Source organism: Rhodnius prolixus, unplaced genomic scaffold, assembly GCF_049639745.1.
Source record: "Rhodnius prolixus isolate KJV_2025 unplaced genomic scaffold, Rpr scaffold_7, whole genome shotgun sequence".
Lineage (NCBI taxonomy): Eukaryota > Metazoa > Arthropoda > Insecta > Hemiptera > Reduviidae > Rhodnius > Rhodnius prolixus.
Window position 1 is genome coordinate 11,048,553 of NW_027411582.1, and position 26,062 is coordinate 11,074,614.

The 26,062-nt window shown below is 30.5% G+C and overlaps 5 protein-coding genes across 22 annotated transcripts in view; 1 reads left to right on the top strand and 4 right to left on the bottom strand.

Moving 5' to 3' along the window:
* The window catches only part of LOC141446955 (leukocyte elastase inhibitor-like), a 35,848-nt gene extending 34,909 nt beyond the window's left edge, over window positions 1–939 (bottom strand). For all 11 annotated transcript variants that reach the window (XM_074113991.1, XM_074113986.1, XM_074113985.1 and 8 more), the window contains exons 1-3: window positions 806–939; window positions 619–652; window positions 336–366 (exon numbers count right to left, since the gene is read on the bottom strand). In XM_074113991.1, coding sequence (XP_073970092.1) covers window positions 336–366 — 31 coding nt within the window. In that variant the 5' untranslated portion in view covers window positions 619–652; window positions 806–939. The remainder of the gene's footprint in view (window positions 1–335; window positions 367–618; window positions 653–805) is intronic.
* Window positions 940–4,470: 3,531 nt separating this feature from the next.
* LOC141446957 (uncharacterized) lies at window positions 4,471–10,453 on the bottom strand. Of its 4 annotated transcripts, none has more exons than XM_074113996.1 (6): window positions 8,766–10,436; window positions 7,520–7,596; window positions 7,054–7,303; window positions 6,578–6,646; window positions 5,987–6,076; window positions 4,471–5,098 (listed from the first exon to the last, which is right to left on the bottom strand). In XM_074113996.1, the coding sequence occupies exons 1-6, from the start codon at window positions 9,276–9,278 to the stop codon at window positions 4,931–4,933; spliced, it is 1,167 nt and encodes a 388-aa protein (XP_073970097.1). In that variant the 5' UTR covers window positions 9,279–10,436; the 3' UTR covers window positions 4,471–4,930. The 4 variants fall into 4 exon arrangements, with proteins under 4 accessions (XP_073970097.1, XP_073970100.1, XP_073970101.1 ...); XM_074113999.1 differs by lacking the exon at window positions 8,766–10,436 and adding an exon at window positions 7,725–7,852; XM_074114000.1 differs by lacking the exon at window positions 8,766–10,436 and adding an exon at window positions 7,725–7,803 and having other exon boundaries at window positions 7,520–7,589.
* On the top strand, window positions 7,138–22,976 carry LOC141446959 (uncharacterized). Of its 5 annotated transcripts, XM_074114006.1 has the most exons (9): window positions 7,138–7,276; window positions 11,513–11,768; window positions 12,492–12,934; window positions 13,349–13,537; window positions 14,034–14,195; window positions 18,006–18,273; window positions 22,455–22,472; window positions 22,545–22,657; window positions 22,766–22,976. In XM_074114006.1, exons 2-5 carry the CDS (start codon window positions 11,556–11,558, stop codon window positions 14,113–14,115), a joined length of 927 nt encoding a protein of 308 aa, XP_073970107.1. In that variant the 5' UTR covers window positions 7,138–7,276; window positions 11,513–11,555; the 3' UTR covers window positions 14,116–14,195; window positions 18,006–18,273; window positions 22,455–22,472; window positions 22,545–22,657; window positions 22,766–22,976. The 5 variants fall into 5 exon arrangements, with proteins under 5 accessions (XP_073970107.1, XP_073970106.1, XP_073970109.1 ...); XM_074114005.1 differs by having other exon boundaries at window positions 22,455–22,657; XM_074114008.1 differs by lacking the exons at window positions 14,034–14,195; window positions 18,006–18,273.
* LOC141446954 (uncharacterized) lies at window positions 14,502–20,356 on the bottom strand. Its single transcript, XM_074113979.1, has 7 exons — window positions 19,107–20,356; window positions 18,463–18,536; window positions 17,151–17,400; window positions 16,194–16,262; window positions 15,509–15,613; window positions 14,726–14,815; window positions 14,502–14,655 (listed from the first exon to the last, which is right to left on the bottom strand). Exons 1-7 carry the CDS (start codon window positions 19,614–19,616, stop codon window positions 14,503–14,505), a joined length of 1,251 nt encoding a protein of 416 aa, XP_073970080.1. The 5' UTR covers window positions 19,617–20,356; the 3' UTR covers window position 14,502.
* LOC141446961 (uncharacterized) lies at window positions 21,241–24,865 on the bottom strand. The gene is made up of 7 exons (XM_074114009.1): window positions 24,731–24,865; window positions 24,012–24,085; window positions 23,686–23,935; window positions 23,075–23,143; window positions 21,994–22,092; window positions 21,599–21,688; window positions 21,241–21,522 (listed from the first exon to the last, which is right to left on the bottom strand). The coding sequence occupies exons 1-7, from the start codon at window positions 24,821–24,823 to the stop codon at window positions 21,376–21,378; spliced, it is 822 nt and encodes a 273-aa protein (XP_073970110.1). The 5' UTR covers window positions 24,824–24,865; the 3' UTR covers window positions 21,241–21,375.
* Window positions 24,866–26,062: the final 1,197 nt, after the last annotated feature.

Sequence of the window (26,062 nt, forward strand, 5' to 3'; positions counted from 1 at the left end):
GGAGTATGTGAAAACAGAATGATTACAATTAGGCTGCTCTCCTTAGTGAAACGAAAGGACGTCGAATCGTTGACTCGCGGACTGGTTCAGTTGTAGAAAAGATGTGTTTCCTATATTCAGATAATTAAGCTTAAGAGACTGATTTTTAATTGTAAGGTGAAAAGTTCTGACTTTTTTTTTTACAAGTAATTATATTTAGTAACGCCACATGGGTGAAGAATTACAACAAATAGTACCACATTTAATTCTTATGAATAAATGCTGGCCAAAAGGGATGTTGCACTTTTTTATGACTCGAATTAGACATAAAATAATAAATAAAAAAGTTTACTTACGGGGCAATGCTCCTAGTGTTAAGGACGCCATCTGAAAAATGCAGAACGAATCAGGAATCCTCCGATATTTATATAATTTGACAAGCTATTATAAAACCATATACTAATTAACAGTTATACAAATATATCAGGACTGATCATTACGAATATTCGATGTCAAATAAAATTAAGAGAATCAAGCGATAACCTATTATAAACAATTTTATAGTCTATTTTTATTCTATAAAATTTCATGGTCGTTTATATAACTGAAGGAAAATATATTGTTTAAATTTATACTTACATTTAAATTTGTTTAATTACAATGTTTTTGTTGACTAAAAAAGAAAAACTATTAATAGTATTTGGAAAATTAATACACAATAAATAGGCAAATTAAATGCAGCTACTCTAAAAATGAATTTTAGAAATTTGTCATAAATTAAATAGATTAAAATAAGAGAAATAGTTTTTAATGTTTTAATACTGACAATGAAATAAAATAAAAACACAGGACGTAACTGAATTTCTGGTAATAGAGTGTGTTTCGTGCACAACTCCACTACTGTGGAGTCACACACTCAGGCTAAATTATATTTATATAAAGAAGTAACTCTGAAGCCAAGGTTACTTAAGCAGGTTTTATTTTTTTATTTTTTATTGGAAGTAATTATATTTTATCCTGGTTGTTAGTCAGTATTACAAGACTTTTAGAGATAAACTTAGTTAATGTACAACGGAAGTGTTCATTTCTAAAAAGAAAACTGATAATATAGTTTATTTTTTTTTTATACTTGTTGCTGTTAACAATTTTATTATTTTGTTTAAAGCCAAATTTAAGCAATTTTTACATTCCCTTTCTAAACTTGAACAGAATCAGATGGATTTAATGAGAGTGTTCCAAAAATGTTCTTAAATAGATTGATGAGTCTTTCAAAAAGTAGTCTTTCAACTGGGGATTTGTTTTTTTGGGGGGCTGATCAACTCTGGTATAAGTAAAAATATTTAGACCGCTGAAGCAGGCCTTGAAAATACATCACAATACTTTTATTTGAATTAGGCATCCTAAAACAAAAACCGCTGGGTTGTTGCGAACGGGCTTTGATTAGTAGGGACCGGTAGTTTCTGAAATCATAGAGATGTTGAACTGATTAAAGTCTGAGTTAAATATTCTAATTAGTTCTTTTGGAAATCATAGAGATGTTGATTAAATTTAAAAAATCCGATTGAAAGTCTTATTTTAAAATGTATGTCCCATTATGTTTACTACAGAACTCACATTATTTAAAAAAGAAGAATATATCTCAAAACAGACGCCTCAGAAACCTACTTTAGGATATACTTAAATAATTCCAAGTACTTTTTTTGAACCAACCCTTGTACTTATTGGCTTTACTAAGAAAGAATTTTTTTTAAATTATCAAAATAAAAAGTTATATTTTGCAAATATATATGTAAATGAATCGTATAGTAGAGCTTATGAGTTTAAATACGTCAGAGTGTTAGTTAGACTTCGTCTCTCGACAGAGCAAATAAAAGATGTTTCTTTTTTTAAATTGTAAGAAGGAAAAGTTATTAAACTATTTGCCGCCATCATTGATATCACTTACCGTTATCATTTTTATCTATAGTGTTTGTTATGATAAAATTTTATTTTTTCTTATCAAACTCTACAATATCAAGTATCAAAAGATATTTATACATTAAAAACACTAGTTAGATTTGAGAAGCCCTCTCTTTATAAAGACTCATCAAAATCTTAAGATAGTTGACCTTAAAACTGCCTTTCTTTCTGAGATCGTATTACCACTTGAATTTAGAAACCAAAATTTTGAAGTACACTGTTTAAGGAAATAGTTCCTTCGATTAGTCCTGGGTGATTTTTCCTTGAATCTTTTTTTTTTTATCGTTCCTCTGTATTTATTTAGTCATGGCTGCAATTATTTTATATGGTTTCTCTTTATGGGAATTTTAGAAAAGTGATAAAGTCAGCAGGTTGCTACGCCATGTTTCCATAAAAAATGTTTAAACTTTAAAAATCTTACTGCTAGTATACTTCTCATGTAAGCCAGAAGCAGAGAAATTAGGCATATGAATATTAACATAATGTATAAATCCACCATTTTGTAATTTTATTTGCATATGTCGTCTATGGACAAGTTCTATAGCGTATCATTTTTTTTTATTTTTTTTTTAGTTTTTAAAAGTGGTCTTATACAGACACTACTTTGTAAAGCATGTGATAAGTCCAATGAACTGTGCGCCGCTTTGTAGTGTTAATTGGTGCCCTTATGTTAGAACCAGTTTCTTGTTTTTAGGAAGGTGAAAATTTCCTTTCCCAGTGACTGGAAGTTAAACGAACACTCCAGGTTCATTCAAAACACTGAGAAACTAGATCTCTTCTTAGAGATCCCTTAGTTCTTAGTTCCCTACTTTTCTGCTTGTACTTCCACTATTATGAAGGCAATTTGTAACTATCCAGCTTCATTTATCTGAATGGTTTTTTTAAATTTATCATTCCAGTACTTCTTTTAAGGTGGAAGGAAAAACAAAAAAAAAAATGCTGTATTTGCCTTCATTCGTCCCTAAACTATAGCCGTTTTTTGCGCAATCCAAACTAAGGGATTGGATTTAAAAGATCTCCATTCTACTCAAACTTTTCCTCAGTAAAACATACAAATAAATTTCATCAAAAGAAAAAACCCTTAAGGTTTGCCAGGTTCTAAAGTGAGTACCTAGTAAGCTGAAGCTAAATGTATCGATTTTATTGTATTTGTAATGTATAGAAGAGGAAAAAAAAGTTTTAAAACTAGTATTTCTTTAAAAAGAAGAAGAAGATTAATGAATTAATTAATGGCGGATAAACTCCAAAAATATTTAATTCATTTGGATATAATTTGTTTCATCCTCAAACTTAATTGCCAGCAAAAAAAAAAAAAGAAAAAGAAAAAAGATTGTATAAATACAAATATCATGACTCTTTTTCTATCAATGTTTAAAAAGATTGTATAAACAAAAATATCATGACTCTTTTTCTATCAATGTTTAAAAAGATTGTATAAATACAAATATCATTCATGACTCTTTTTCTATCAATGTTTAAAAAGATTGTATAAACACAAATATCATGACTCTTTTTCTATCAATGTTTAAAAAGATTGTATAAACAAAAATATCATGACTCTTTTTCTATCAATGTTTAAAAAGATTGTATAAATACAAATATCATTCATGACTCTTTTTCTATCAATGTTTAAAAAGATTGTATAAACACAAATATCATGACTCTTTTTCTATCAATGTTTAAAAAGATTGTATAAACAAAAATATCATGACTCTTTTTCTATCAATGTTTAAAAAGATTGTATAAATACAAATATCATTCATGACTCTTTTTCTATCAATGTTTAAAAAGATTGTATAAATACAAATATCATGACTCTTTTTCTATTAATGTTTTAGTTTACTACATGTACTAGCATTACTTTAAAGTAAAAGCATTATGACAGAAACAGTAAGTGGAATATCAAACAATGCAGATGATGAATGAAAATATTCAATCAAGGTAATATGACAGTATAACTTAACATGCCCTATTTTGATTTTATTATTTATTTATTTTATTATTTTTTTATTTATTTTTCTTACAAATGTATTGCCAAAATTTCCTCAAATAACTATATTAAGAATAAAAATATTCTTTCATTTTTTACTTTGTTGCTGAATGGAACTTACTACCTGAATATTAATGTTTGTAAATGACTTGAAATGTTTACTCTTACCTTTATCAACGTACAAAACACCTATACGTCCAAATTATCACAAAAGATGTTTGTTTATTTAATCATATGATATACTTATTTTGTTCTTGTCGCAATACATACGTCTTTAATAATAAATAACAACAAAATTATGCAGATAATGTTTTACGTCTTTCTTCCAATTTCTAAATACTTAGGCAGAATGCTTGCCTAATTTAATAAAAAATTACAGAATTAATGATACAAAAATAAATAAATAAAAAATTAAGTAAATAAATTGCTTTTTATTTTAAAGTAAATTTAAACTAAAGAAAAAAATTCCAATAATTTTTGTAGTTTGCTTGTATTTTTATAACTGTCCATAAAAAGGCAATTAAATGAAGACTTCATAGATATTTTCAATATTTATTTATTTTTTGTTTTTAAAAAGCAATAACTTCAATTCATTTTTTTCAATTTGTGTTATTTCATCGGCCATGTGTGGTCATTATTGTGAAAATATATTCCAGAACAAATGTTATATGGGAAAACCCTTTTGTAATAAGGTTTGAACTTAAATACTCAGAATTATATATTTTTAAAAAAAAACTTTCAAACGATGTTTTGTTCAGGATCAAGAAAAAGTTACGCCAAAGAAAACCTAGGATTAGGTGATCGCCCAAAGTTTTAGAGATAAAGGACTCCAATTGAGACAAGGAAGAAAGAGATGGTCCGAGACTGTTTGGGTCTATAAGACCTCCAAACGGCATACTCAGTAGAGGAGAATAATTAAGAAGACTTAAAGGTACTTAACGCCATCTTTAAATTTTTGTCAATGACATTGGCTAAGTCTAAATTTTTGTATCATAAACAGTATCAATAAAGAGTATAATTAAATTCAGTACTAGATTCTGTATAAACTTCGGTAGTAGAATTTGCATTTTGCTCGGAATCAAAAAACCAGTCTTCGTCGTGGTGAATCTTTTCCTCCTCTTTGCTGAATTGGATCAAAATAATCAAATATGTCGCCGATGTACCCACCATCTATAAATTAAAAAAAAAAATTCAAAACTTTGTATGCCATTTGTTGGTTTTATTTCTTAATAATTATTATGAGATTTTTACCAAAAAAAAAATCAAAGGCATAGATAGGATTGGAATTAATTTTGGAAGAAAGTATCCATCCCAACCTATGTGGACAGGATTCCAGAAATGAAAAGATTCCAGAAGTTCTAATCCTCATTTAGGCCGCCCTAGACTAATCTAATCTAATCCAATCCTCAAATTATAGTTCATAGGACTTTTGCTGAGTTTTGCAGGCTGCAGCAGTAACACTTCTGTTTTGCGAAATTAAAACTTAACGTTTCCTCGGAATACCTAAATGGCTTATAATCTAGAAGAGTGCGAAGTCATGATTCAAAACCATGACTGTTCTTTCTTCAGAGAGAGGATTCTAGAATATTCCATTTCATTTGTTCGTTTTGAGTGCAAGCTCGAAGAGGTTCCTAATGTTTGGTAAAGGAAATTTATTGTCAGAGTTGCGGTCGGGAATGTCACTTAGACTTATCTGAATGATGTATTTGTGAGATGGAAAAAGGGAGTAATTAAGGATCAATTCTGATATTGGAACATTAGCTTTTTTTTTTAAATAGACTGGGAGAATGAATCGGCATAGAAGACTATATTTCTGGAAGAAGGAACGCCAATAAAAAATAATTGGCTATTCAACTTTGTTTGTAGAAAATACAGCTTTAGAATATAATTGGATCGCTAATGAATTCAGTGGGATAGGAGACTGTGACCTAATTAGAAACAAAATGCCTTCAAATCATTGTGATATTTTTAACTCTGTTTACTATGATAACTGAAACATCTAGTTCATCATAATATGAAACATAAAACTAAAGTGTACAAAAAAACAAAAATACTTACAGAACTTATCATTCCATAATCAATTGAAAAATACCCAAAAGCTGTAAATTTCAATTCTCTTTTATTTACAAAATCCAACAAAAATTTGTACTGCAAATCAGAATAACGTTTATTTTAAATTAGTTAGTAAATTAAAGACCAGTCAATTAAATTAAATCTTTTCGTTTAATAATATTCTCACTTAATGTATCTACATTTATAATGAGGATATTATCTAGGATATAGATAATTTATAATTTACAAAACTCTACTAGCAAGTATGGTTTTAGTCTATATCATACTTCCGAAGTATTACATCGTATAGTACTTTCGAAATTGAGGTTTCACCATCTAAACATGCTTCAATGGCACCCTAAAAGATCTAGGCTGTTTTAAGTGTATTGATTGATCACAGAATGTAGGCGTCTGCAAAGAGTACAAGAAGATTATATTTTGAGTTGCGATGGTGAACTAGACTTTAAGGTGCCTGGGGGTTCGTGAAACCTAAATTACTTTTTAGACATTTATGAATTAAGTAAATCATTTAAGTTGTTATTGTTGTGATTTTAATTCCTTATAACAAAAAAAAACAAAAATAAATTATTTGCTTACATAATGGTCATCAGCAATACTTCTGTCCTTTATTATCACCTTATAAAGAACGGTGTAAAACTGATTCGCCTAAAAATAATTACAAACAGAATTATTAAATAACTTTACAGTAATGAGCGATGTTTTTTAAATAAAATGCTTGAATAGTATTTAAAGGAGAGGTAAAATAAAATACAACTGACTAATCCATCAAATTATTTTGGCAAATAATTAAGTTAATCATTGTTCATGAATGCACTCATTTTTAATATTTAAGTTGGATTTGTGGCGATTTCTATGTTTGCAAACATCAACTACCTTTAAAGGTCTCTGAGTTTTGTGGAATGATGAGCTATGGTGTAATTGTTGTTAGATTGGTAATAGTGATACCACAAAAACCCAAAGATCCCTGGAATATGGTATCCAATTCTAGCTAAAGTAAAACATGGCTAAATATTGGTGGGGGTAATAGTAATTATAACTTTTTTTATACTTACAGTAATGACGGTTTTCCAACAAGAATGTGCCATATATCTTGCTGTGTTTAAAAAGAAGCATGCCCAAAATCCACACATTAGGACAGCTATCTTCGCTTCCCAAACTAAGTAGCAAATATAGAAGCATGATGTCATGATTACGAACAAACTGATTAGAGCTATCAGTAACAATGGACCAAAGCAGTAATTTATGGTCTCACAACAGGAAACCAGCTGTTCGAAGGTATCTATTGAGTTTTCTATATTCTCCCTGTAGATAGTAGTAAACCAAGCAAATAATAACAATTTAATTATACAGTTATAATTAAATAAGGTAATTATATAGTCTTCTGAAATAATTGGTTCATTGTTCGAATAATTGTGGATTTTTCAATAACCTGAAAGTTTAAGTTATTAAAATTTGAGGAATACTCTAATATAAACCAAGTGTCATCATTGGTTACTTATTTATTTATAATTTACTTACGCCAGATATGAAGGTGTTTTAATATCCATGGTTAACGCTCGAAAAAAGTTGCGACAGATACTCAGCAATCCTGTAAACTGAATTTATTTACATTATCTTTGAAATGAAATTCTGTATTGAGATCTACAGAGAAATTATTTCCAGCAATCATTCCTCACAACTAATTAAAGTTATTGCTAGTCAAAAGGTCGTGTGAAAAACTTACATTATTTCATTTGCAATAAATAATGGTATGGTATTTGTTGAGTAGGGTGTTTCAAAAAATGTTGACTTTTAAAGAGCCGCGGGGGGAAAATCAAAGTTCATTTAAAAACAAAAAAGTTTCGTCCGTAGTAGAGCGAAATCGATTAATATTTAGAGGTCGCTACCATTGATCAAAAAATTTTTGTTTTGCTTTTTTTTTATATAAAAAATCTTAATTAAATGTTTTGTATCTTTTAAAATTATTAGCAAAACATGTAATTGCGCAAAGTTTATTTAAATATAATTTGCTATAAAGACAATGCAGTTGGAATCATTTTGATGGCCTTTTTACTTTCAAAGTTATGAGTAATTAAAGAAGTTGTATTTTTTTAAAACAAAATTTTAAGATAAATATACATTTTTGAAAAATTTCGATTAATTAACGTTAAGATCACTTCATTTTTTATGTGTTTCGTACAGCATTTAAAAATAATAATAATAATTGGTTTACTGAAACTTCTAAATTAGGGAATATTTTGCATTTATTGTTAAAATTTGAATTTAATTTACTATCAATCAATGAATTTCAAATTATAATAGTAAATGCAAAATGTTTCCTAATTTAGAAGTTTCAGTAACCAAAATTATTATTTTTTTATACAGCTTCTTTAATTACTCATAACTTTGTAAGTAAAATGGCCATTAAAATGATTCCAACTGCATTGTCTTTATAGCAAATATTTAAATAAACTTTGTGCAAATACATGTTTTGCTAATAATTTTAAAAGATACGAAACATTTAATTAAGATTTTTTTATAAAAAAAAAAAGAGAAACAAAAATTTTTTGAACAATGGTAGCGACCTCTAAATATTAATCGATTTCGCTCCAATACGGACGAAATTTTTTGTTTTTAAATAAACTTTGATTTTCCGCCCGGCGCTCTTTAAAATAAGTCTTTTTTGAAACACCCTATTGTTAAGTGGTAGTCCATGAGAGGGTTTTTTTTTTAATTGATTGGTTTAAATGGGCATTAAGAATGGACAAAAGATGTAATTGCTTACCTGGAAAATGGAAGTGAAGAGTAGTCCAGGTAGAAGATAAAAGGTTGTAATGCTAACGAAGTCAAAGACATCACTGTACAAAGACACTACTTTTATAGCAAACGAAGCTAAGTATACAAGAATCAATACGATATAAAACATTCGTGGATATTTGAAAGCAATTTTTTTTTTAAGTGGTTGTATAGCTTCTAAATTGAATAAAATTTGAAAAACTTCTTCAATTTTTCTTCTGCACAATAATAACCATATTAGGTGCGCGATAAGAGCTGATTGTAACGCCGCTATTTGTGTGTTGATCAATGCTTCATAAATTGCGTTTACTTCAGCTTCACGACTTGGAATAAATATGGATAAAATACTAGCCAAGATCATAAGTAAATGTATAATAATGGCGCATACTGTAAGAGGAATAGACAGTACAACACTTTTCTCTGTTAAATTAAAAGGAAATAAACCAAAGCACCTTGATGGTCTTATAACAGACAACAAGGTATACCTTATTGAGTTATCCATATTTCCACTCTAGGTCACTAGTTGAAGTATAAATGATGTAATCATGAAATTATTTGGAGACACACGCGAAGTTGGTGTCATGAATACATAATAATGAAGTAAAATTCATTATTTTAATGTGTTTATTAAATAATTGCCCTATCTACCACAAACTCGTTATCAATACTGTGGTGGATGTTTTTGACATAAAAACTGGGAAGATTAAAAAAAAAGGGAAGTTTTGTTAAATTGCCATTTGGCGTTCAAATTTTATTATCAGATCTAGAAGATTGTGCCTTAAATACAAGAGATTGGTTCTGAGCCATTCACACAATTGTTTCTTACTTCACTAATTTCAAATCTAATTACAATTTTTTTTAAGCATGACCAACTTGATCAGTGTGAAATTTAGGTAATAATGGGGAAATAAGAAGTTCTTTTGGGGGCCAAACACTTTCCTTTCTGCTCCTCTACAAGAAAATAAACAAATCACTTTTTCATTGAATTTGGCGGGATCCTGTGTTTATCAGGCAAATAATACCAATTCTTGCATTGCGCCAGACATCTCTGTCTCACAAAACACATGGGGTTGCAATGGTAGTTGAATATTAAGTTTGCAATGCATGGTTGTGTTTAATGAGGTCCAACGCTGAAAATATTGACCAAAATTCAACATTGCCAAAAACCAAATTGCTATCAAAAGATGTTGTTAATTAATTTTTATTTTTTTCTTATACTTCGGAGAAGTAAGTTTAAACCGCCCAAATTCTCGAGTTTTTGTTTTCCAGAGAAAGGTCTTCTGAGCAAGTAAAAGTGGCTTTTCCGTATGTCCGGAAGTATGTGTACACATACGGAATTCGTTGGTATCTAATCCATGAGGGCTAAAATTTGAACATTACGTTGATATTCCTTAACGATTGATGTACAGTGTGGAAATTCCTGGTGAGGAGTTCGTCGAAGATTAGGCGAATGAAATTTCCCAATTTACCGGAGAGACGGAATGCGGTACGATTGAATGAAAAGTACTTTAAAAATCTATATAAATGATGCATGTTTAAACAAATTAAACATGATGCAAATTAATTAGTAATTACGTTAAAAAGAAGCTCTAATTAAAATTCAAATTTACGAACAATAGCTTATTTGTTTCATAAGACTTTCAAAATATGAAGCTTTCTCGCCCACAAGAAGCCAGACAAAAAAAAAAAAATTCAAAATAATAAGGCAGATATAGGGAAGGGATTAGCTATGAGGTTAGCATACTGGACTCCCACGCGGAGGTCCCAGGTTCGAATCCAGCTGCTGACCCTTAGATTTTCTCTTCCTAGGAGCTCCTTACAGCTCACTGTCTGGTGATGGACAGTGTTGTCTGTTACGAGAGAATACTGTCCGGAGGCCGGCAGTGCACTGAAAAAAGCTCCGGGTGCCAATAACCTTAGATATTGACGCGCCTTAAATAATAAAAAAATAAAAAATAAGACAGATAGCTGTGCATTTAAATCTCATTTTATTTTTTCTTGGTTTATACAATAGTTTCTAAATGTAATAGCATTTACGAAGCTTAGTGAAGTGCTTATTCAACATGAAATCATCCAGCAGTTATAGAACAAGAAAATTAGACTAATTTTAATATTTAATGGTTTATTTTTTCGCTCGGCTAGTAGCTGAAGGACAGATGGTTGTAATAATGTAATTGTTGTTTTCATCCATACGTGCATGTCTATTTTAAGAACATTATTAATAATAAATTCGTTTAATTATTAATTCGTTTATTATGCAAATTAAATTAAAAGCCATTCCTACCCACAATCTCGTTATCATTAGTGGAGCAATTCGTAATATTAATTAGCACTTAATTGTTAATGGCTTTGTGGTATTAAATAGCGATTGGCCATTCAGTTTAGTTTTTTTATCAATGTTGATGGCGTGAATAACGAAAAACTGTTAAAAAGTGGTGATAATAGTAATTGTTAACTGTCTTTAAGCATTTGCTAAAAATATTGAATTCATTAATAATTGTGACCGTTAGTTGTAAATCATCTGTTGGATCCTTGGACGATAAAATTTCTCGGCTTTAAAATAATGGACAAATAAGTAACACTATTTTTAAAGCAGTTCTTTTCGGTTTAATTTTATTCCTTAATAGTGAACGTGTATTATAATGACAGTGGTAATTCATCAGAGTTCGTAATTTTTTACTTAGTTGTTTTATTTTATTGCCTAGCAACGTAGTTAAAATGGTATTTATTTTTCAGAAACAAAAATTAAAGTAACAAAAGGTAAAAATAAGTACAAAAAATGTTCCGAAAGAAAAGGGCTGCCAATAAAACTGTAGCAAGCACATCGAACAACAAAATTCCGGAGTACAGAGCTGGAGTGCTTATAACCAATTGGTTCGACAGACAGTCGCAGTACCAACTAGTTCAGACCAAACATCCGTGGATCAGCACCTACACAGAGGACTACCACAATCCCTATCATGAACTCTATGAGAAAGATGCTCGAGCTCAGGTAAATTAAACATAGTATATATCTTCAATTTCTTCTTAGGTCCTATTTTTTAAATGTTTGTCCCTTTGTTGTTTTCTATTTATGTGAATTACATAGCTTAAGTCAGCTACTGAAATCATCTGATTATGCAGATGATTTGCAGATCTACCTATCATTGTGCTTCTCGCAGGATGTTACTTCAATATCTTCTTTGGCCGAAGTTAATTGTCTGACTAAATATTTTCAGAATTAAGTTTTATAAAAACTAAACTAACCAATCAATCATTGTTGGTAAAGTTTTACTGATAGAACTTGTTTATGCAGACGTCCAAAATAATATTGTTTCTTGTTAGAATGGTTTGCAACTCCTTATAAAAAATTTTAACTTCTGAAAAGATAGTAATTGAGTTTCAAAAAACATTCGGGCTTCTTTGAATTTAATATACTTCCTAAACACGTACTATGCCTTTTACTTTCTAAAACATCAAATGAGACTAACTTCAAATCTTAGTTATTAGTATATCAAACCTCTCGGATTAGCACTCCTCCCTTTGCTGTACCCTGTCCCTGAGAACTATAGCTAGCATCTAAACACCGTAATTTCTTAATAGAACCATGCTACTACCTCCAGTAACTATTGAATAATCGTTCTAAATTTATTGATAATTTGTCTGTAATTCCTATGAGAATCATATTAAATTAATAGATAAACTCTTTTAGAGAAACAAATGTTTTCTTTTAAAGGATAAAATCAACGACATTTATAACCTGAAGCGAGCGGATTACTTCAAAAACAAAGCCATGGAAGGTTTTAAGATAAAGATGAGCCTGAATGCTGACAAACCACACAACATGAAACGGGAAGAATTCATGACCAACGTTGAAACAGAAAACGCGCCCAACTATTTCCAAAAACAAAAACTCTACAATTTATATCACTTAGGTGAAACATTGGAAACCAAACTGAAGCAGAGGTTTGTTATAGAAAGCGGCCAGTTAGGAACAGGTGATAAACCAACGCTCCATGATCAGGAATTTATGGACGCATGGAAGGATCATCCAAACGCTTTTTTCAAGGATCCTAAATTCAAAGCACACTTACTGGCAAGACTTCGTGGAGACTACCTGTTTCCGCCGCCTTTAATAACAGAGACACACGAAATTTACCGAGATCCAGATATTAAAATGTGAGTTATAACTATTTTTGCAAGATTCTTAAGCATTCTTTAGTGTATTTGGCAGATTGGATGTAGTTGTTATTCTTTTTCGTCTCTCTATAATTTAGTCCACCGGTTGATATGCAAACGATACGCTGACTCTCTGACAATATACGTATCATTTTGTGAATTTTGCTTTTTGGTCTACTCTCTGTAATCATGTGTTACGAGTGCTTCTTTCATTGAATATTTCAAGCTCTTTAACTTTACTGAAACAGTAACTCTGTGTTATTCAGACTCTTGTTTCTTCGTCTTGTTCGCTCTAGCCATTTCTTTTTTTTTTTTTTTGTTTTACTCTGTTACCACTTTGAGCTCATGCATTTTTTTTTTTTTTCTAAAGCAAATGATTGTTCTATGTGGCATTTTAATTTCCACTGTTTGCAGATTTGAAGAGAGAAAAGTTGCACGCAACGATATTGCAAAAACATTAGACAGAGTTTGTGCTAAATACAAGAACTTTAACACTCGTGATCTTCCAATCATATATTCACCGGATTACCCTGTAGGAAGTCTGGATAAATTTCTCAGTCGCAAGCCTCAGGACGTTCTACCAAGAATACCAAAGAAAATAAAGTAAATAAAAATATTGTTCTTTTTTCTTATAGTGGCTAAATGTTTAAGTTAAAGGAAGTTATACTAATAATTTAAGAAGCTCTTGGATATAGATGTTTCTTATATTTTTTTTTTTAAGGGGATAAGAAGTTTAAAGTCAGAGTTTAGGGGCCCGAATGGAGAAATGCTAAATGCTCTTAAAAATCGTTTTATTAAAATGCTTATTGATTGTTTATATCTTAACATTGAACTTCTAGCAATATTTCGCTTCAATAGTTAGGCAATTATACAGGGTCAAAAAGACTTAATTTTATGCTTAATTCCTAGCTTGTCTTACTATTCGTTATATCGCTTCAAAGTAATCTCCAATCCAGCAAATGCAAATGTCCCGATGTTTCCATTGCTGGAAGCAACCTTAAGAGGTTTTTTTCTTCAATGTCTTTCAGTTCCCCCTGTGTTTTTTCATTTATTGCTTCAATTTTTTTCTTTCTCTTTGCATTGGCGTTTTGGGAAAAAGAAAAGATCAGAAGATGGCTGCGGCAATTATTTCTGTGATTTCTTGGTGCATACCACGGTTAAGGGTTGTTACAGCCACTTAAAGACGACGCGGATCAGTAGACGACGATGAATGTTCAGGAAAAAATGATCATCACTTCGACCTTCCCAACCTACTTAACAGGTCAGGGCCTGATTCATTACCAGATATGAATAAAAAATGATTTGAAACTGTTAAGTCACAAAAACAAAATCTTTTTCCTGAAAAAGCATTCTACCAATAGAAATATCTTTTTTACAAGTTCATTCATTGAGATGGAAACTACTTTTAAGGTATAAAGGTCAATTATTCTATTAATTAAAAAAGTCAAGTTCATGAACATTTTGCACAGACATAATTCATAAATAAAAACGAACTTGAAGGGCCTGTAATAAGAAAAATGTCCAAAAGATATAAAGAATAAAAGGTAAGGTACACAAGAAATCGACACTTATGTAAAAAAAGTCTTATTAAGAAATTCAGTTGTTACATTATCGTAATATTCAGTAGAGTTATTGATGGATTGATCGTACACCTGCGTTTCTTCTTCGTCATCATCAAATTCGACACAAATTAATAAATATGTGGCTGAGGTTTCAATCATCTGCAATTAAAATAAAAATAGCGAAAAACAATAAATTAAAAACACTAACTGGATAATATTTGTTTATTACCGAACACATGAATGAGTAGTTGATGACAAAATAATCGCAGGCGGTGAATACTAATTCTTTTCGATTGATTGCTTCTACAGCTAAACTGCCCTGAAAATAATATAATACTAATTTTAATATAATGGATTCATGGTTCATCATACATTATCGGTGTTTGTAAGAAAACTGTGGCTTAACTAAAGATTGTTTTTACATTTTACTTAGTTACATTTTTATCAGTCGTGATAAATTCTTTTGTACCTTATAGCATATGAAAAATTAGACTCGGAACAATTTTGTAAACAAGAACGTTAAAAATTACCGCTTCAGAAATAGTGAACTAAAGAAGTAGGGCTTATTCCTGTACTGGTTTAAAAAATTTAGGTATGTGATGGTGAAAAGTAAGATTCGTTCATAGCGTTTTTAAATTCAGTATATCGGATGCCCAGATTGCTTGGCGGAATAGATTTCAATAGGAGGAGTTCAGGTAGAACTGACAGTCACTAGTCACTTATAAGATTCCTGACAATCCACTTCATCGGCTGAACCACCCGACAGTGAACTCTGAGGAAACCTTCGGGACTAACCAGTCGCTGGTTTACCACGTAGAGTGATATCGTTTGGTAGTTTCTCTCCTCCTATTCTCCTCGCTTTGCTCTCCTCACCTCTTATTTACTTATTGTACGTTTACACAGTTATAAAGTTCAAATTCTTCAATTTAAAAAAATATATCCATAATTAAAAATGAGAAAATTACAAGACTATGACTCAACTTAGTTCTTAAAAAGAAATTTTCTTAATTACCTGATATATTAATTTTTTAAGTAGTGATTCACTGGTGGTGAGATTTGCGCAAGTATTCAATGAAATACTGCCACCTTCCAATTGATCATTATCTTCTGTCCATTTCTTAAAATAAAATATTTTTTAAAAAAATTTACTGATTCAGAATTCCTTTTAAGTATCTTGAGTTGTTTTTATATAAGAAGATACCATATGTATATTCCTCATGTTGACAATAAGCATTTTATAGAATTTAGAATTTATTTGTATAATATTAGCCAACCAAGATGTTCCTAGCTTTCTGCTTTCTACTCCGAATTTAAATATTGTATATTGATATGTGTTTTTTTAAAATTTTTGTTTTCATATTAGAATTTAAATTTGCCTATTAATTTTTTACTTCGAATAGTTTACATGATTAGAACTGGCCTTAGCATTCGTTTTAAATCCAACGAAATTATTTACTTCTTGTAGAATTAGAAAGTGTTTAGTAATTGAATATCTTTCCAGGCGTGGATCAACCTCTATTACAAGTTAGTTTCCGTGGACGGAACTCACAACAAAAATAAAAATGTTAAGCTCTTTAACACTGTATTATTAAAAATCGATTGGTTTGCGTTTAATACGAAAGAATTTTTTTTAAAACAAATAATCTTTAGAATTAATTGTAGAACTTATTAATAATAACAATTCTGAAATAACTTACGTTAGTTAAACATTCATTTAAAATGTCATGGAGTAGTGATTTATGAACATCTCTATTAAATTGGTTTGCCTGCAAAATTTATAAAATATAAAATGAATAATAATTAAATCTTATTCAGTATTTACTTTTGTTTATTTTGAAGTTGGATTTGTTGGTTGTAGGTCTTGAAACATTAAGACTTTTTTGTGAGTGAGCTTTTGAGGTTTCAGTTGGACTTTTGAAGAACAAAAACACCACTGAATAAAATTGCCAGAACAATAGACGGTTGCCTAAAATTTATCTTCTAAAACGTGAATAAGCGAAATAATAATAAATGCAAATATGAAACGAGCACGACAATGAAGGTGGCGTGATTAAGTGGGACTGTGTTCGAATTAGCAACTGGACCTGATTTTCTACTAATTCACTTCCACTAGAGGGGGTAGTTTTTTCACCTGTACCACAACTTTATACCACTTGGTAGAAGTGGATGTCTCAAAACGTAAGAAATGCCCTATCCTTCAAAGTGATCTTTTACAGAGGAACCTATCAATCTTTGCCGGGCAACACGAAGCCGAATGTCTTGTATATCTTCGGCAGACCGGCGACAAAAAACAAGAACTAAATAGAGATATGAAAAAGTGAGGGACAAAAAAGCGATTACATTAAACGAAGAGATAAAAATAACTAAATATTCATTTATATACATTCGAGTCATTCGAGCTGCGGTTTTCTTACCTAAACACATGTTAAATGTTTATCATACAGACTTTCTGTGGTTTACCACACTAGCTTGTTTACGGAAAATGCTAACAAATACTTAGTAAGTAGTTACGTTCACAATATTTAAATTTACAATAGAATTGCCGACGGATAAACTGCACTTAAAATAAAATTAAAAAGTGAAGTAAAAAAATCTGAGGAGGGTTCTACTTCAACTATTGCCTTAAAAGTTAAGTAAACAAAACGATTACTTACCATTTTAGCAGTTGTAGCACATGCGTTCACCAGATAATAAAATGTGCAGAACAATATGGTCGCGCTTAATACGCCGATAAATACAATCCATTTGTTTAGCCATTGCAAATAGGCTACATAAAGGTTGGTGGTAATTAAGCCAAAGAAACTGATCAACATTATTAACAACATTGGTCCATAACATTTGTTTATTGTTTCACAACATTTTATTAATTGTTCAGATTTTTCTAATGCTTCCCATTTACTGTATCTACATAAATAAATGAAATAGTAATAAATAAATAAATATTTATATGTATATATATTTGGTTTAATTTGAACAAAACCAAACGCGTTTCCATCCATATCGGCAGGCCTATCCTATGTTCGCTTCATGGTCTCCGAACTATCTACGAGTATTCTCTAATTTGGAGGAATCAACTGACAGGACTCTGGCAGGATAAATAAAAAACGAAGTAATCCTTCTCGGTTAACAGCAGGTTTTCTTTGCCTTTCGAGTCTCCAGTCTGCCATATTCTTTTTTTTTTTTATGAGGAAGGTTTACCAAAGATGGAACTAAGCCAGGCTCAAGATGGGAGAGAAAGAACTAACGGGTCTCCTGCTAAAGAGAATAAGAAGATGAGTCCACCAAAAAAGGATGCCCAAGGGCGGGCATCTGAATAAGGGCATTCAATTTCAGTTTCAGTATTAATTGTTTCCCAGTCTGATACATTAAAAAAAAAGTATGGTTTTGCTAGAAGACTTTCAAATATAAGAAAAATCATTAAATTGCTACATCCGAAACTTATAGAGCAATGACTATTTTCATAATATCAGAGGAATTGTCTACTCCATAATCGTAATTACTGATTTCAGAAATGTGGACTGCCACTTGGAAGGTTGAAGAGAAGCTAAAGAGTCTAGAAATGGATTAGTAGAGGAAGTGTCTCAGGTAAATTTGGAGCGAGCGTCCAAATAATGGAGCTGATGAACATTGAAAAAATATTATTGGATGTGTAGTAAAGAGAAAGCAGAACGGCCTTCTGAGATGTAATCAAAATTTTTAAGTTGGTGATACTGAAAGAATAAGAAGGGGTAGCTCTCGACAAGAAGGAAAGTTAGAATCAAGGTCGATTTTGTTCAGGTAATTGAAGACATTCAAGATAGAGAAAAGTGGGTTGAAGTGTATTTCATTATTATTATCTATTTATTAGCAGTTGTTTTTATTATTTGTATAGATTCGCCCGATTATTTTGTAATCCAATTTTGTAATGAACCAAATCCACACCAAATTTCAACCTAAATTAGATGGTATTATAAAAGATTTACTTACCCTTCTACTCGGTTGTTTAGATTGTTATTGAGGGCTTTAAAACAATTTCGACATATACTCAGCAACCCTGTAAACTACAAGTTTTTATAAAATAATTATAATGAAAGGATTAGCTCCAGTATAAAATAAGTGCACAATAAGTAATTTCTAAATGGTGATCCCTGGTTTGGATCCAGGCTACGGTTGCATTGACCTGAGATGTTTCACCAAATTCAGTTATCTCAGAAGTCCAATATGACATCTAGAGAAGGTGTATATTCTAAAACTTTTTAAGATTGTCCTGCAAAAGGGAAACTTTTCCATAGGGCTTAATAGTCCTAGTGAGGGTAAAATTTACAATCCGAACGTTTTTTTCATTAGGATGATATATTGTTAAAAGGTAAGTGCGGAAGGCAACCAATCTCATTAAAACTGTGTTTTCTTCTGACCATTACCGTTAGAATTCAGTTGCAGAGAAACAGATCTCATGCAGTCCTTAGGTATTTAAAAAAATCGGCGTGAAATCCGGACTGATCATTCTCTTTTCTGTTATTGCAATTATTTTCTTAATTTTTTTTTTTTAAAGTGTGAGAAAATCGGTCAGTTGGTCTCAGAAAATAAACTAGAAGCTAGGTAGATATTGAAAGAAAGTTAAAGCTACTAACCTGAAAAATGGCACAGAAAGCTAATTCCCATTTCCACATAATAAGAATAAACTCCACAGCATCAGCTACGATGAAAATTTCTGCTGCTGATTCCATGATGGGAGCACCAATAAGTAAAAAGCAACATAAAGTTGGATACCAAAAACATTCATGCGTATTTATTGGTTGGTCCACATTTTCAAAAAGAATTAACATTTTAAATGTCTCATCCAAACGTTTACTGTTGATTGACAACGTTATAATGTGTACAAACTGTGCAGCTTGTGTAGCAAACTGTCCTAATTGTATCAAAACCTCATGAATAAAATTTATTTTTTGATAAATTACCAATCTGAACAGAGCGTATCCCATTGAGAACAAGAACAGAAACAATTGCAAAAATATAGCAAAAACAAATGACAACATAGAAAATTTTACACTTCCATTTTCATCAATACTAAAAGGAAATATTCCTAAATATCTGGACAGTCTGAATAATGATCGCAACGAACGTAGAACATTTGAAGTCATTTTTTTCGAGTAATGTGTTCAGAGCTTTATTTCATGACTGTTCTTTTTTATGCAAAATAATCACCAAATTGGAAACGTTGGTTCAGTATCAGCAGTTCAGTAAAAACCACATCCTTTTTGTAGTCATGAAGGAAGTGGAATACTAGATATAACAATTAATTTACTAAATATGTAAAACATTTTTTAATTTTAAACTTGTTAAAAAAATTTACCTCAGTCCTAATTAATTTGGATCTTTTTATTGCATTTCCATTTCGTCCTTTTACTCTTAATTTGAATTCAGTTTAACTGAATTAACTCTTGCAGAAATGCATAGTAGAATATTACTTATCCTCTACTTGTAAAGAGGAGACGAGATTTAATAGAAAAGTTATATAAGTTTGAACTAATCTGAAGTAGAACGTCCTTCGCTTAATTTTGAGTAAAATAGGACTGCAAACAGCGTAATTGGATTTCAATCAGCTTATTGTTGGTACTATAAGCATACTTATCCAATTTCCTAATTCATAGACGCACCTCTGTCTTGGAATATCCCAGATAGCCGTATCCACCCTACCATTTAATTTTTGTCTGCCTCTTGACTTTTTTTCATCCTTCCCTTCTATTTGACTGAACAGTACACTGAAGATTGTAGTTTGTTCCATAAGCCTGTCCATTGAAGTTTTGAAATCGAATATATTAGCGAATATAATGTTTCCATCATCCTCCATCTTTATTTTCCATTTTCCTTAACTGGATCATATATTAATTCTGTAAACAAAGAGCACCTAGTAAACCAGGTTTTTTGTTTTTAATATGTGCCAAATCCGTAAAGCTTATATTTATACTAAGTGTCTTCTTGCTGTTATTAAAGTAATCGCCTATTTTTTTTAGGCGGGGCTTAATGTCAAACTACCAATTTTGTTGTTATTATTGGTTTCACCATATAACCAAATCCATGTTTTTAAGTAAGTGAACTCTTATAGACAGTGTTATCTTGCTACATATAACACTGTTCATCACCAGAATAAAAGGAAGACAAAACTAAGGATAGCCAGATGAATTTGAACCTGGCAATTGTTAAAAATTGTAACTCTGCTATTAAATAATTTTAAAAGCCAAATTGACTAGATAGACCTATTATAATTAATTAGTTTTTGTAAGGCGCGTCGACATCTGAGAGCACTGGTGCAAGGAGCTGTTTTCAGTGCACTGCCAGTCTCCGGACAGTGTTCTCTCTTTACAGATAACACTGTCTATCACTGGACAGTGAACTGTAAGAAGCTCTTAAGGTAGAGAGAAAATCTAAGGTCCAGCAGCTGAATTCAAACTCGGGATTTCCGCGTTGAAATTCAGTATTCGCTAACCACTCAGCTAATTCCTTCTCTCCTGTTTTTTTATTATTGTTAGTTTATATTTTAATATCTCTTCAGTCTTTGTGATATCAATCATTCTATATTATAATTCTTATGAAAACTTTTTAAATATATTTTTATTTTATTTATAGATAATTACAATCATTATTCAGCTATAAGTTTTATTTCTAATGCATTAGACTTCAAACTTACTATGTAAGTTCAAAAAGGCTTTTTGTAAAAAAAAAAAATTGAATTAGGTTCTATTTTGGAATTTTTAATTAAATTGGTGATTTTCTACATCTTTTATTTAAATTATTGAGATCTCCAGATTTCTTACAAAAAACATATGGTACTTGATTGTTATCATCCTGAATGTAACCTTCCTCGCTCTAGTAGATGTCCTAAGCATACTTCAGAATCGTTTACGCCAGGAAAGAATCATTCTGGAAATCAGTACCATCATTGAAAAAACCTGTTGAATTCTCAAATGACGGTTTTGTTTCACTGATGAATTCAATTGTGTATGATTGTATACAAATAATTAAGTATGTTGCTGAAGTTTCAATCATCTGTAAGTAAAACTATGGCAGTAAATAACTTTTAAGGTAGAATGGAAATACTGCAATTATTAGATGATAAAATTACCGAATAGAACAGTGAGTAGTTTATTGAAAAATAACCATTAGCCGTGAATTCCATATCTTTTCGATTAACTACCTCCATTGTTAGTGTGCTCTATAAATCAGAAAACTTTGTATAAATATGTACATTCATAACAAATAAAACTTGTAGGAACTGTTGTTAAAGGAACGTTTCGCTTTCTAATTTCTAAAAAATAATGTTCTGTGATTCGGAAAATATTGTGCATTCTTCGCCTTACTCAATTTTTTATCTTATTAAGCTTTCTTTTCCAGGGAATCTATCAGCCCTTTCAAATCTATCATTAGGAATCAGTTTTTATTCCACTTTTTCAGTCACCATCCTAAATTTTCAGCCACTCCTGATGCGTAAATTTAAGAAAGAAATTGAAAGTTTTTTACCTGGAACATTATTTTTTTAAAAGTTGCATTTGGTTTTGGATTTCCATCTTTTCTGGATGTATCATTCTCATCACCGACTGCCATATCTTCTGAATTTTGCTTAAATCAAAATGTTGAAAATTTGATATTGATCATTCTTAGATACTTGGGTGTATTTGTTTACTAAATTCGAAAAGACATTAAATCAGCAGTTTAGTTCTAACAATTCTTAACGGATATCAGCAATATTTCTTACTGATAGTAAGTTAAATTAATTGATATAAATTGCAAAACATTCAAGACTTTGAATCTCATTTAAGTTCATAATAGTGTACTCTCAAAATACTTTTTGTTGACCCGTTTAGGTTCCAAAAACAATAAATGGTTAACACTTCAAATGATGAGGTTTTGCTTCCAAAAGTTGTAATCTTCATTGATCACCAACTTTTACGATAAGTGCTAATGATTTTTTTTTTTTTCAGAAAACTGGCCCGCATTAGGTAATAAAAATTCAGTATTTTTTATGGCATCAATGAACATGATGATTGGCTGATAGAATCTTGTCTCTGCAGCTAATAGACACATCACTTTCTTTATCAATGACCCGCCAAATGAAGAGGAAGTGGAGTACAAACAATTAGAAGCTGTTAAAAGAAGAGGTGACGTAACTCCGCAGGGAAAGAGTGTATGTACCATATTGCGATTGCTTGATAGGTGCTACCAATTTAGAGTTCGCACAAAATGAACATTTGGTATCTTAATTGAAAATTAATTGATTTTTTTGACAACTTAGGTTTATAGGGATTAAACGGAGGATGTGTATAAATCATGAAGAAGTAAAAAAAATTTAACGAAATGGAGAAATGACCTTATGTAATTTGGAGTTTGGAGAGTATCACTATCTAGATATGTTCTTTTTTTACTGCTTTTATATATAGATCAGGATTCTGACAAAAAGTTGGTGAGATTCATTTATTTAAAATTTATAGTTCTCTTATTTTTAATTTGTATTTATTTAGAACTTTTTCATCCTCTTTTATACCTTATTTTAGAACATTTTTCTTATATTAAAATCAAAGTGCAGACTAGACCAAGTACTTACATTTTCAGCACATTCGGTTAATATATCTTGAATTATTGAGTTACGGATGTACCGGTTAAACTTATTCACCTGTAAAATATGTAAACGAAAACTTGAGAAGAGAAAATCAAAATTAGATTTAGAAGCTCTTTTCAGTCGCCCATTTGGCTTTATACGGTTTCATATGGCCCCTAAATGTACCATCCTCTCTTAAATGTTTCGCATACTTTCATTTCTGGAGGTTAGTACCCAGATTTCACAGCTTTAAGTTACCACGGATCCATGTATTAAAAATGTTTGCGCTTCTGGGTAGCCCCTTACATTTTATCACCTTCAGAATAAAGAGAAACACCTACTACCAAAGTTACTTTATCTAGTAAGTTTTTTGTTTTGTATCCGATCTCAGTCAGTTTTATTCATTGATGATTTCTTACAATAAAATTGTAAAATCTGAACTCAACATTAAATCAATTTAAGAAGAATTTTTTTTCAGAATTTACATTAAATGCGTCAAATTTTTTACTTTTTGTATAAAATCAACAAAATTGGCGGCTTTTTAAGTAACTTTCAGTTTAGAATGAAGATAATGAAAAATACAATTATTATTAAGAATAACACACTTTTTTACATACCGTTTCTGCTGTTTTAGTACAAGCTTCAACTAAGTAATGAAATGTAGTCAGCAATATAAATGCACTCAGTACACAAATAAATACAGTCCACTTGTAGTTAGATTTCAAATAGGCTGCATACAAGTTTGTGGTAATTAAGCCGAAAAAACTTATTAACATTATCAACAACATTGATCCGTAACATGAGTTAATTGTTTCACAACATTTTATCAACTGATCTGATTTTTCCACAGCTTCCCATTTACTATATCTATAAATAGAATGAACAAACTATAAAAAGATTGTTTGGTCATGTTAAGAACCAAGCAATGTGGAGTTGAACATACCCTCTTAATCGGTTCTTCAGCCTATTTTCTAGAGCCATGAAACAAGTTCTACAGACTGCCAACAAACCTGTGAACTAATATAATTGTTGCGATCCAATGTTATTAAAAATAATTACGACGGTAAATGGAAAAAATAAATACTGAGAATTAAAGATTAAAAAAGATAATGCTGAAGAGAAGGGAGAAGTCAATAAGAGGAAGTAGCAAATATTTTAATCGAAGCGTTTATTCATTCATTATAGATTTGATTTTCGTGAATTTAGTTAAGTTACATGATTACACCTGCCCTAATTGTTTAATTAGAAAACTGTAAATAGATTTCTCTTTGACATCAAAGCGCTATACAAGTCACAAATCAGTCAGCTAACCAGTATAACACATTCAGTTAGTGAGTGGACGCTTTTAAGTGAGCAAGAAATATTTAAATCAAGAATTCCAGTAAATATTGCGATTTTGTAAGCCGTTTGGGAAGGTTCCATATATTACCTTGCCGAAACGTTTGGAAATTATTTAAAAACATCAACCCAACAAAACAGAGTTCATAATACAAAAAAATACGTTATATTTTATAAAGATAGAATTATTCTTTGAACTTAAATATAATTTCAGTTTAGGTAAGATTTGTCTGTACCAGACAATCCAAAAAACGTTTTCATCCTTTTTTTCTCTACAAGATGAGACCGGGGTTTATGAATATGTTTAAACATATAAATTTTTACCTGAAAAATTGCAAAGTAAGCAAGTTCCCATTTCAAGATTATGAGAAATAATTCTATACTGATGAAATGATACATATCTGCAGCTAGTTCCATAATAGGAGCACCAACTAGTATAATTCCACAGAAGGTTGGATACCAGAGACAGCCGGTGTTGTTGATTGGTTCGTCAACATTTTCCAAGAGTACTAAACTTTTAAAAGTTTCATTCAACAATTTTCTATTAGTTAACAAGGAAATTATTAATGAAATTTGTGCATATTGTATAGAGAATTGCCCCATCGATATTAAAATTTCATGGATAAAATTAAATTTAAACGCGAACGCCCATCTAAAAATAAAAAAACTTACACTAACTAATGTTAAAGTAGACTGTGTTAAAATGGATAAAATAAAAAATGGGATGGATATTCTGACACTTCCATCTTCGTCAATATTAAAAGGAAATAGGCCGGTAAATTGGGAACACCTCACCACAGATTGTAAAGAACGTTGAATACTAAATGTCATAACTTTTTAATTCACACACTTCTATGTACTAATCAATATTAAATAAATTAGTTTAATTGGACCACAATTTCTTATATTGAGAGTTCATAAAGAAAACCACATCCGTAAGTAGTGAAGGAGATTACAATTATGGTAACGATTATTACATTCATATGAATACGAAATTACCGCTGTGTATTTATGTATTTATATTTCAGTATTTAAACCGTTTTATGAGTATTTTCTATAAATTTAATCTTATAGGAAAGGCACACGCTAAATTGTACCACTTCGTAAAAATGATTGAATTTCGTGAAATTTGTTATTCCGAGAGTGTTATTATTATTATCTTTATTTGTATAGAGATACAATGTATCTGTTACAAAGGAGTTCAAGTTCATGTTTACTTTATTAACTTGGTAAAGTGTAAGATCTTAGTTTTAAAACTTTTTTTAAATAATTAAAAATTGCGTACATATTTTCTCTTCAAAATTATTAATTATTTTACAAAGTTCTTTAGGATTATTATATTTGTTTATATGGAGTGGGAATATCCGACGAACCTGTGAAAACTAGTATTAAAAATCAGAATAACCACAGATGATCGATGAATCATTATGTACGACACAACTTCTGAAAAGTCAGACAACCAACCTGAACGTGTACAAAGAACTTAATAACGAAGAGAAGTACGAGAAGAGTTAGTTCTATATTCAAGAGAACTAAAGAAAGCTGGAAGACGTAGAAGATAATTTCATTATGCTTTTTATTTTACATTAGCAGTATAATTGTTAAACTGCAAGTTTTCGTTCAATACATTCCCCGTAAGAGCTGGCGTTCCTCAAG